At 42.1% G+C, this 12660-nt stretch overlaps 1 protein-coding gene across 6 annotated transcripts in view; it reads right to left on the bottom strand.

Moving 5' to 3' along the window:
* The window catches only part of DNAAF11 (dynein axonemal assembly factor 11), a 77589-nt gene that overhangs the window by 52996 nt on the left and 11933 nt on the right, over positions 1-12660 (bottom strand). For 5 of the 6 annotated variants that reach the window (XM_027063886.2, XM_053208195.1, XM_053208193.1 and 2 more), the window contains exons 3-4: positions 10881-10958; positions 1687-1859 (exon numbers count right to left, since the gene is read on the bottom strand). In XM_027063886.2, coding sequence (XP_026919687.2) covers positions 1687-1859; positions 10881-10958 — 251 coding nt within the window. The remainder of the gene's footprint in view (positions 1-1686; positions 1860-10880; positions 10959-12660) is intronic. The other variant, XM_053208192.1, reaches the window with a different exon arrangement.

The following is a 12660-nucleotide window of genomic DNA, read 5'->3' as shown; positions in this document are numbered from 1 at the left end:
TGTGGATGGGCTGCCGGTGTCGGGCACGTGCCCGACAGCTGTCACAGGCTTCTAGCCTGACCGCCACAGCAGCAACCCGGGGCTCGCTGGGCTGGCCCCTGCACCCTTCCAGGGATGTGGTTCATAGTGCTATGAGCCTGTTTCTGTGCAGGGCCTGTTTCTGTGATATTCTGGTTCTCATCAGTTCATTTTGTTAGTACGTCACTGGATAATGAAGATCAGCTTGGGTTATGTTTGAGCTCATTTATCATTTTATTCTAAATATATGTTCTGGATTCAATTACCTGAGTGACTCATTCTCTTAATCAAAAACATTTCACATTAGAAGACATGTGCTCCGTTACTCCAGCAATCTCGACTATGCAGGACACGGCAGTCTAAAAACAAACGTCCTCTGAGAATAGAAGAAAATGCCTATGGTGAAGCCAGTGCATCCGTGCGTTTTCTTGCAGAAGCGTGGGGCCACACGCAGGTCAGACATTCTTGGAATTACACGAAAGTTAACATTACTCGTTTAATGTAAGCAGGTATAGGATTTCTCTAGAAACCACCTGTTTTTTCCCCAGGTTCCAAAAATATTAGGTTAGGGGAGATACAAGATAAGAGATTAGCCACATCAGGTAGAGGTTGTCAGATGAGTTCCCTGGACCAGCAAGCATCAGTGAAGAATCCTCCGGGGCGCCTGGGTGGCTCAGTCGGTTGGGCATCCGACTTTGGCTCAGGTCGTGATCTCGCGGTTTGTGGGTTTGAGTCCCGCGTCCGGCTCTGTGCTGACAGCTCAGAGCCTGGAGCCTGCTCCTGATTCTGTGTCTCCTTCTCTCTCTGCCCCTCCCCCGCTTGTGCTCTCTCTCCCTCTCTCTCCTCAAAAATAAATAAATGTAAAAAAAAAAAGAAAAGAAAAAAGAAATGAAAGAATCCTGTGTGCCACATCAGACCTAAAAATCAGAAACTCTGGGGTGGGGCCCAGCAAACACCACCCAAGTATTCCAAAGCATAGCAAAGTTTGAGAACCACTAACACAGAGAACGTGTTAAGAGAAAGCAATGATAAAAAGAAAATAATTATAAAAGCACAGTAGCTTAAGACAGTGTAATACAGAGGTATGTAGCTGTAGTAATCTCAAAAACTCTTAAGTGTTCAGTCTGCTATTAGTAATGATGAATGCCCTCCATGACTCTAATTTGCATTCCTCAACAAACAGTTTAGGGGCGCCCGGGAGGCTCAGTCAGTTAAGCAGCTGACTCTCGGTTTCAGCTCAGGTCATGATCTCACGGTTCGTGAGTTTGAGCCCTGCATCAGACTGCACACTGACCGTGTGGAGCCTGGTCGGGATTCTCTCTCTTTCTCCCTCTCTCTCTCAGCCATGCCCCCCCCCCCCAATCGTGTGCACTCTCCGTCTCTCTCAAAATAAATATATACACTTAAAAAAAAAAAGAAAGAAACAGTGCAGTTAAGCTCTGTTGTGTTCTGAAAGGAGAAATGTATTTAATCTATTCTTCAGGAGTTTATTCAAGCTATCAAAACAACTTTAAAGTGTCGGTAAGTCGAAGGGTTGGTTTCGATTTTCTGGAATCTTCCCTCCTCTAAAACTACCCGTTCCCCGACGATGCCGCGAATGAATCAGGCATCACTGCGGCTGCTTGTCTTCCTTTTTCCGAGGTTTCTGCATCATTAAAATAAGCGTACCTTTAACTGCTGTAGTGTGGCCACCACGAACTGCCTGTAGCCGTCAAAGTCAGCACACGGGTTACCCATGAGAAAGAGCTCCTTCAGGTGGATATTGTGTCCAAGCGTTTTAACGCTGCTCAGCTCTCCAATGAAGTTTACGGTCAGGTCGAGTTTTGTCAGCCCTTCACATCCTGTTGAAAGGAGTGGAAAGAACACAAAGCAAAAAAAAAAAAAAAAAAATCACACTGGTAATAAAATGTGTGTAACAGTTCATAGCAGAGACAACGGTTGGAACAGTTTAAGTCCGCGGATTAAGTGCATCACCCAACAAGTGGGTGTTCAGAAACAGCACCTCAAAGGGTTAGCTCTAATTCCTGTCTCAATCTGCATTTCCCTTTTGTCCCTGCGGCCAGGGGAAATCACTTTCCCTGCTCATATCTGCGAGGCCAGGGGGGAAATAACTTCCCCTGCTCATATCTGCGAGTCCCGGGCTGGTAAACATGTGCATTTGGTCACCATGTGGTGTGAAGAAAGCCAAGTACCAGCTGCTGCCAGGGAGCACCCGACATCAGGACGAAGACCCCTCTAGAGAGGACACCATCAATCTGTCTGAGAATTCTTCCAGGTAGGCGAGACACATCTCGCCATGAGGGGTGATGGTGGCGGGAGGGTTCCCTAAAAGGAAAAGGCGGTTCATAAACCCCAGGCATCAGAATTAATGTTCATGAAGTCACAGGGAAGACACAGAATGGCTCCAAGGCCACCAAGAATGGCACTGAAAGTATCAACAAAGGTAAAGAAGAGTTTGGTCCTCAGGGGAGTAACAGAAAAAGGGGTAGTTGCTGAAGCGGAGCTTGTCGTAAATCGGCCCCATCTACCTTCATTAGAGGGACAGCCGGATGCTACGGAGATCTGAAGCAACAGCCTTCACTCAGGTTCCCTGAGAGCTTGGTAGTTAGGAATGCATCCTGGAGAATTAGGCAGATGGGGGTTCAAGTCCCAGCCCAGCCTCGTCCAGAATTCCATGTTTTCCTCCTATCTGGTCATATCCCAAACCAGAATCTTCCAAATGAGACAGTGCTAGCTCAGGGCTTCCAGATGGATGTAGGACCTCACCCTCCATTCATTCATTCATCCGTCCATTCATCCAGGAGTTACTGGGTACCCACTGTGACCAAGTTAACGAGCCAGGTCTTCAGGATAAAGTGGTTAAAAAAAATCCATGGCGTTTCACCTCAAGTGTATGTTTAATATAGGGAAAGGAGAAAAAGATGGGCATTCCAGGAAAAGAAGGTACTTGGTGCAAAGGCACCGAGAAGTGAATCTTGAGGAGACAGAACCAGAAGGAGGCAGTGCCCATTGTTACATTATAAACCAGCCTAAATCAATATGTACTGGCTCTTCTTTTTCAATTCCCGTTCATTGTTCAGCCCAGCGTTCCTGGCTGCCATCCCCAACATTCTAGTGGGTTTGTTCCTCTACAGGGGACCAAGGACCTTCGTACCGACAAAATTAACAGACCCCTCAATTCATTATGTCACTAGAACAGTCTGCTGACATGGCCTGATTAACCACAAATTCTCTCCTGTAAACATTGTTTACAGATTGATTTTCTTTGTCTTTTTAGCTTTATTTATTTGTTTACGTCTAAGTTTTTCATTGCAGTTAGTCAACATACCATGCTATATAGTTTCAGGTGTGCAATACAGTGATTCAACAATTCCATACATCACCTGTTGCTCATCACATCAAGTGCATCTCTTGATCAACCATGACTTCTCTTTGAAATGTTTCCTCTGTCTTGGAAAAAGTGATACTGCTCTCTCCTTGTCCTCTTTTATGATGCAGTTTCTTCCTCTTGATCCCCATTATAGACTTTTCCACTCCATCAATGGTAATAGAGCCCAGATTTCCATCCTTGGCCCAGTATTTTCTCTCCTCATGGCTCTCGTGACGACAACAGTTGCGTTCCTTGGTTTAAGCAACCCCAAATTCTGACGAGTCCCAAACAATAACTTTATATCTGACCATCCAACCGAATGTCATACTCCTCTTTCCAAACGCCTGTAAGACATATCCCATTCGATATGTCTAGAAATGAATTCTCCATTTTTCCTCTTACTCTTCACTCCTCACGACAGCTTTCCTGCCTCCTTGATGTCTAAATCCTGTCAATGCCATTGCCATTTTGGTATCAGATGTGTTTGCGGCCAAGAGTCAAGCCAGAGTTAACTTGAGCGCTAACCTAAGTTGTTCCCTTAACCCCTCCATTACATCAGTCACCAAGCCGTACAGATCTCAATGGCCACATTGTCCCACCTACTTCTTGTCCACTGTAATCCTGTGACCAACAGTACAGTTCAGGTTCTTATCCTCCTGTGCACGCAACATAGCATATGTCCTAAATCATCTTTCTATTTTGAAAACAGGAAGGAAGGACCAAAAGAAGACAAAGGGTGACATTTCAAAGACTCCCAACAAGTTCAAAAATGTATATGTATTTGATTTTATTGTAATTGTTTCCATGAAGGACCCTCCAAATGTTCATTATGGTTTTCAAAGTGATAAATCTTAATTGTTTTTCTACTTGGCCTACCCATAAGAAATGAAACCCCATCCGCCATTCTAATGAACAATTCTTGCTGAACTAGCCAGGCGTGAGAAAGCCTCTTCTTTGAAGTTAAGTACTCCTTCCTTTAACTGATTCCTCCCCTCCATCTATCCTGTTCTTGGAAGATCCATGTCAGTGGCCCGTGGGGCTGAGAAGGTCATTGAGACAACACTGATCTCCCAAGGGGGAAAGCTCACACTATTAGAAACCCCACCTCTCCTTCCAAGTTAGGGTAAGGAAGAGGGATGGAAAAAGAAGACAATTTATTATATCCCGGTGAATCCACGATGGAGGGGGGTGCGGGAGGTATGCTAGCTAATTCTTGCCATCCAGCAAAACATAAAAATAAACAAGTGGATATCCATCTTTTTAAAAAAATTTTTTTAACATTTATTTTTGAAGGAGAGAGAGAGAGAGACAGAGCGTGAGTGGGGGAGGGGCAGAGAGAGAGGGAGACACAGAATGTGAAGCGGGCTCCAGGCTCTGAGCCATCAGCACAGAGCCTGATGCGGGACTCAAACTCACGGACCGTGAGATCATGACCTGGGCCGAAGTCGGATGTTTAACCGGCTGAGCCACCCAGGCGCCCCTATCCATCTTATGTCTAAAATTATACTGCAATTTACTCAAGTAGGTGGGCTGAGTCTGTATATCCATCTTTCCCCCCTCTTACCTCAAACCTTTAAAATTAAACAAAAAGTGTACATTTGCCAGCCAATATGATGCATCCTCCCTTCCTACTGCCCATCCCCCCAAACACATCCTCAAACTACCCTGCGCCCACCGCCTCCCTCTTAGAGCTGGAAGGTGGCGCCCGCATGGGAGAAGCGTCCAGGAAGAGGCCTGCGTGGGCTGTGGACTACGGTTCCCCAAACTCAGACAGACAACAGCGACAATGCTGCCCTCTAGTGGCGGATGTGCAAAACATACCGGAAAACAACTCTCGGCTTCCTTTGAGGTACTTTACAAAAACAAGCCTTGGACAGGCCGGCTGAGAGTGACAGTTTGAATTACTTCTCTGCCATCACAGACTGACATTTTACTACCACAAAACGCGCGTACAGAGTCCATTTTTCCATTCCACTTGTTCCCATGAGAACGTGGCATGGGGCTGTAGAGTGGCAGCTGGGGGAGAAGGACGGCTCCAGTTCTGATGCAGAAAAATGCCCATGATGGAAAGAGTCTCCCCAGTTCCAGCACTGATGACGGCTTTGGGGCCTTTGACAGTGACGACAGCTTAGGTTTCGAGGATGAACATTAAGAACGTATGATGAACACTTAGGTCATTGTTGGCACGCAACCTTGACAGCCACTGAAACACCCATTTCTACGCTGGGCGGCAAACAGGCTAAACTCTACCACCCTAAGTAAAGTCCTCCTAATTTTAGCTATTGGCAGATGGGAGTGGGGTGGGGAGAGCAGCCTGCCTGCCTCTGCTCCGAGCCCCTGTACTCCAGAGTAAGGCCTGCCAGGCGGCGTGCCCAGCCCACAGCAGCCCTGCCAGCCAAGCGGGAGGCCGGATGTGGAAAGAGAACCTCACAACTGCAGAAGAAGCCGGCACTGGCCACCGGATCGGCCAAATCCTTTGTGAGTGTGAGCAGACACCAAGTGTTACCAGACATTGCAAAATAAATAAAAGCACGAGATAGAAGCCCGCGAACTGAAACAAGAAACCTTCCAGAATGTAGAGTGACAAGACAAAGAGGTTTAAATAAGGAATACAGGGTAAGAGGCATGGAGAATCGATCTAGGACGACCAAATCCATTTTAAGGACATTCCAGGGGAAGTGAGAGAAAAAAGGGGCTGGATACGTCTATTCCCTTGATCGTGGTGATGGTTTCACGGGTGTGTGCGTGTATCCAAACTCAACAAACTGTTCACTACCTATGTGCAGGTGTTTGTACATCAATTAAACCTCAATAAAGCTATTAAAAAAAAAAGGTTGTGCTCCAAAGAACATCAAGAAAGTTGACAAGAAGACCTCAAGATGAAAAGACGTATCTATAAATCATGTATCTGACCAGATATTAGTATCCAAAACCTATAGATAGGCCTTACAAATCAACAATAAAATGACAAATCACCTAATTAGAAAGTGGGCAAAGGTTCTGAATGAACATTTCTCCGAATAAGATACACAAATGTCCAAGCTCATCCGTCATTAGGTAAACGCAAATCAGAACCATGATAAGACACCCTTCACATCCATCAGGATGGCCCCTAGAAAATAAAGAAAGAAATAAAAACCAGAAATAACAAGTGCTGGAGAGGATGTTGAGAAGTTGGAGCACTCAGAAATTGTTGGTGGGAATATAAAATGGTGCAACTACTTTAAAAAATAGTTTGGCAGCTCCTTAAAAAGTTAAATGGAGAGTTACCACATGATTCAGCAGTTCCCTAGGTATGTACTAAATTAAGTTAAAACATATGTTTATGGGGCTCCTGGTTGGCTCAGTCAGTTAAGTGGCTGATTTCAGCTCAAGTCATGAACTCACAGCTCGTGAGTTCGAGCCCCGCATCGGGCTCTGTGCTGACAGCTCAGAGCCTGGAGCCTGCTTTGGATTCTCTGTCTCCTTCTCTCTCTGCCCCTCTCCCACTTCCCCTCTCTCTGTCTCTCTCTCTGTCTCTCTCTCAAAAGTAAATAAGCATTTAAAAAAAAAAACACGTTCATGCAAAAGCTTATACGTTAACGTTCATAGCAACTTTATTTATAACCAAAAAGTGGAAAAACTCAAACATCCATCAACTAATAAATGGGCAAAGTGTTGTGTATCCATACAATGGAATGTCACTCGGCCACAAAAATGAATGAGGTACTGATACCTGCCACATGTGGATAAACCCTGAAAACACGCTACAGACACAAAGGACCACATACTGTGCAATACCGTTTACATTAAGTGTTCAGAGAGAGGAAATTTATGGGGACAAACAGATCAGGGGCTAGGTAGGGCATGGAGGAAATGAGGAATGAATGGCAGTGGATACAGGTTTTCATATGGGGTGAAGGAATGTTCTGGAATTGGATAGTGATAATGGGTGTACAACCTTGTAACTATACTAAAAACCCTTGAATTGTATAATAGAAAAAAAGTGAGTTTTATGGCATGTGAATTATACAGCAATTAAACATAAATGCTTCAAATATTTCAACTAAGAGACATCCTGAGAAAAAAATACGATTTTCCAAATTCATCTTATTTTATTTTATTTTTCATTGAGGTATAATTAACACACAGCATTATACTCGTTTCAGGTGTGCAACACAGGGATTCAATACTTGTATATATTGTGAAACGATCAGTCTACTTAGCATCCGTCACCTTACACAATTACAGAAGTTTTTTCTTTGTGATGAGAACTTTTAAGATCTACTTTCTTAGAAATTTTCAAATATGCAGTACAGCATTATTAATTACAGTCGCCATATGGTGCATTACATGCTCATGATTTATTTTATAGTTTTTTAAATATAATTTATTGTCAAGTTAGTTAACACACAGTGTATCCAGTGTGCTCTTGGCTTCAGGGGTAGATTCCCATGATTCATCACTTACATACAATACGCAGGGCTCATCCCAACAAGTGCCCTCCTCAATGCCCATCACCCATTTTCCCCTCTTCCCTGACCACCCCCCCCCCCAGCAACCCTTAGTTTGTTCTCTGTATTTAAGGGTCTCTTATGGTTTGCCTCCCTGTTTGAAACTATTTTTTTCCCTTCCCTTCCCCCTTGGTCTTCTGTTAAGTTTCTCAAATTCCACATATGAGTGAAAACATAGGATATCTGTCTTTTTCTGACTGACTTTCTTCTCAAGTGCACATGGAACATTCTCCAAGACAGATCACATACTGGGTCACAAAACAGCCCTCAATAAATATAAAAGGAATGAGATCATACCATGCATATTTTTAGATCACAATGCTATGAAACTTGAAATCAACCATAAGAAAAAATTTGTAAAGCCTCCCAATGCATGGAGGTTAAAGAACATCCTATAAAGAATGTATGAGTCAACGAGGCAATTGAAGGAGAAATTTAAAAATATATGGAAGCAAATGACAATGAAAACATGACAGTCCAAACCCTATGGGATACAGCAAAGGCAGTCCTAAGAGGAAAATACATTGCAGTCCAGGCCTACCTCAAGAAACAAGAAAAATCCCAAACACAGAACCTAACCTCACACCTAAAGGAACCAGAAGCAGAGCAGCAATGAAAGCGCAAAGCCAGCAGAAGAGAAATAATAAAGATTAGAGCAGAATTAAACAACGCAGAATCCAAATAAAAAAAAAAAACAGTAGAAAAGATCAATGAATCTAAGAGCTGGTTCTTTGAAAGAATAAACAAAATTGATAAACGCCAAGCCAGACTTCTCAAAAAGAAAGGAGGGAGGACTCAAATAGATAAGATCACAAATGGAAGAGGAGGGATCCCAACCGACACCACAGAAGTACAATTATTAGAGAATACTATGAAAAATTATATGCCAAAATACTGCACAACTTGCACGAAATGGACAAATTCCTGGACACCCACACACTACCAAAGCTCAAATGGGAAGAAATAGAAAATTTGAACAGACCCATAACCAGGGAAAAAATGGAATCCGTTATCAAAAATCTCCCAACAGATAAGAGTCCAGGACCAGATGGCTTCCCAGGGGAGTTCTACCAGACATTTAAAGCAGAGATAATACCTAGCCTTCTGAAGCTGTTCCACAAATAGACACGGAAGGAAAGCTTCTGGACTCATTCTATGAAGCCGGCATGACCTCGATTCCCAAACCAGGCAGACCCCACTAAAAAGGAGAATTATTTTATAGTTTTAAGGTTTGTACCTCTTGGCTCCCTTCCTCTCTTTTGCCTGCTCCGCCCACCCCCACCCGTGACAACCACCGAATCTTCTGTTCTGTGTATCTCTGAGCTTGGTGTCTTGTTTGTTTTGTTTTATTATTCAGATTTCACATATAAGGAAGATCATACGGTATTTGTCTTTGGCTGACTTATTTCACTTAGCATAATGGCTTCCATGCCCGTCCACGTTGTCATAAATGGCAAGATTCCATTCTTTTTTATGGCTACATAATATTCCATTGTGTACATGTGTACGTCATTTTCTTTATCCAAAAACATATCCTTTTATATGATAAATTTGAGAGGTACTAGAGATATTCAATGTAAAAATACAATCATTAAAACTAGAACTTAATGTAGAATATATTTATATTCAGAAACTATAAAGAAAAAGTGAAAAGTTGAGTCTATTAAAATGTAATACTTCTGAATGATGCTAGCATCATAAATGGAACAAAGGAAAAGTAGCAGACTCAAGAGAAAATATTTATAGCATATATAACAAAACATTAATATCTGGAATGTTTAAGAGCAATTAAAAAGATAAACCAAAATAAAAATAACCAATAAATGTAAAGTAGAGATAAGAAATACAAATAATCTATAAAAATCTGAAGGATTATATGGACACTCAATACTAATAAGGGAGATGTAAATAATTTAAATAAATATTTGATAATAATGCCTTTGTTTTTTTTTTTTTAAAGATTGCTTATTGGGGCGCCTGGGTGGCTCAGTTAAGTGTCCAACTCTTGGTTTCAGCTCAGGTCATGATCTCACAGTTGGTGAGTTTGAGCCCCACATCGGGCTCTGTGCTGAAAACCTACAGCCTGCTTGGGATTTCTCTCTCCCTCTCTCTCTCCCCTTCCCTGGCTTGCTCTCTCTCTCTCTCTCTCTCTTAAAAAAAAAATAAATAAATATTAAAAAATTGTTTACTAAAATTATTAGTGAGGTTGTGTAAAAATGGGTACTCACATGGACTATCAGTACAAAAGTAAATTGATATAACCTTTTTGGGGAATAACTTGGCAATTCTTATCAAAATGTGCGTATTTAAACCTAGGAATTCCATTTCTGTGTGTTTATCCTATAAACACATGCACACAGAGCGAACTGTGAAGAATCCTCATTGCAGCCATGCCTATTATACAAAATGCTGGAAACCACCCAAATGCCCATCTGCAGAAAAATTGTTAGATAAATCAGTCTACCATCATTCTGGTAGAAAGCCCCCGTGGTTCCTGGATGTGAAAGAACAAGGTAATTTCACAGAAGAAATCAATTCTCAAAACAATACTCATAGTATGGTCCCATTGATAAATAGCAAATGAAACAAAACTAGCTTGTATTCAACCAAGGTTTATTTTTTTTATAAATGTTTACTTATTTATTGAGACAGAGAGAGAGAGAATCAGAGAGAGAGAGAGAATCCGAAGTAGACTCCACCATCAGTGTGGAGCCCGATGCGGGGCTTGATCTCATGACCGTGAAATCATGATCAACCAAGGGTTAATTTTAACACCACTATCTCTGTGAGGGAAGCTGGGTTAGGAAGGCATGAAGTGGACTTCCATTTTCAAATTCATAGATCTATTATTATTTGAATTTTCACCAATAATTAATAAACATAAGACTTCGGTAAAATGTTAATTTGAAAAGTACACCTATTGTTTAAGCAGTACAGTTTAAATCTAGATGCAAATCTCAATTTTAATTCATAATAAAATGTAAGAAGAAAATTCTTACCTTCCAAATTTTCAATTTTTTCAATGTTGTTTAAAGCTAAGTTCAAATATTCAAGTTTCTTGAGTTTGCTAACATTTTCTGAAAGATACAAATAATGTAATCAATTAACCTTCAAGATAAACGCTATTGTCACACAATCTACTGTGAAAATGATAAAGGGAATCTACGCATTATTATGGTTATGAAAACCGTGTTGCTTTTTCGTGTCTGTACTTGGACATGAGAGATTGTTGGTTGCCCAAAGCAACACCCATATCTTTCTCCATAGCTCCTAATAGAACCCACTTCTGCTCTTATCCCCAGCCAGCTCTAACTCCAGAGGCTGGCTTCACCAAGCTGGGCCAGTGCATAGCAACAGCATGTCCCTTGTTAATGACAATTCAGGAACTAGGCTTAAGCCAACCAGCCCCCGGCAATCTCCTGGCAACGTGTGATGCAGGAGAAGACATGCAAATCAAGGTCTCCCGGTCAGATAAGAGGGAAAGGTCTATGTTCCATGCTTGGGGATGGTCTTTTCCTTTTTCCTGCTGGATGTTATTAGGGAAGAAAGTGATACCCTTACAGATACTCACAGTCCTCTTACAGCCACGAGGAAACCAGCAGCAGGAGGGAGCCCATACTGTGGTTGGGGAGCAGAAAGAAGGCATCACCGAACCCTGGAGACTGTCCTATCTCTGGGCTTACCGGTGGGTAAGATATGTGATTTCCTTACTGGTAAGCCGCAATGAAGCTGGGGTTTCCTTCACGTGAAATCAAATTTACCCTGATACATACAGGATTATTGTTTTTAACAAACACAAAAGCTCTTAGAGGCAAAATGATAAGCATAAATAAGTCAGAGAATTTCTGTAGGACGGGGACACTTAAAAATGCTAATAATACTGGGGCGCCTGGGTGGCTCATTTGGCTCATAAGCTTCCAACCTCGGCTCAAATCACGATCTCGCGGTTCACGAGTTCGAGTCCCACGTCGATCCGTGCATCAGGCTCTGCACTGAGAGCTTCGGATCCTGTGTCTCCCTCTGTCTCTGCCCCTCCCTCCCTTGTGCTCTCTCTCTCAAAGATAAATAAACATTTTTTTAAAAACTGCTAATAATACCATAGGTAACATCATTGAGAGCTTATTATATGCCATGTATATTTCTAAGCATTTTGCATATATGATATCATTTAATCCTCTTAACAACCCCGTGAGGTAAAAATTACTGTTGTCCCCTTTTCCAAATAGGAATACGAAGGTGCAGAGAATTAATCACTTGTGCAAGGTTCAGTGGCAAAGCCAGGAAATCTTGACTCCTGAGTATATATCATGACACGACACCCTAAAAGCACAGTCCTTTCTAAGAGGACACGAATGTAGGAAACCCTGCTAAGGAATGTGGATTTGGGAATTCCTCACTTCAATAAGGCTCCTTCTGCCCATTTTCCATGGAGATTAGGAAGATCAAATATGATAAATTTATAGTTATCATCACCTTTATCATTGTTACATTTCGTTTAAAATTTAGAAAATGCCACCTACGTGTTCCCTGTAGGCCTAAGAGTAACACTTTATCTCTCTAAGCCTCAGCGTACTCATTTTTTTAAAACGAGGATCTGGGAATAAATTCCTAGAGTTTCTCTTAGCAATTAGATGACTGTAAGTAATACTGATGTTTCCAGGAGGTTCTCTAGGCAACACTGGAGCATTCAACAGTCAACAGATTTGTGAAGGTCTGTGTGCAAACAGAGTGTCTAGTCTGCACCCTAAACAAAAATACCTGAAGTTATTACTGTTAAAA

This window comes from Acinonyx jubatus, chromosome F2 (genome assembly GCF_027475565.1).
Source record: "Acinonyx jubatus isolate Ajub_Pintada_27869175 chromosome F2, VMU_Ajub_asm_v1.0, whole genome shotgun sequence".
In the NCBI taxonomy this organism is placed as follows: domain Eukaryota; kingdom Metazoa; phylum Chordata; class Mammalia; order Carnivora; family Felidae; genus Acinonyx; species Acinonyx jubatus.
Note: the sequence above shows the minus strand (reverse complement) of the source record. Positions and strands in the feature narration are given on the sequence as shown.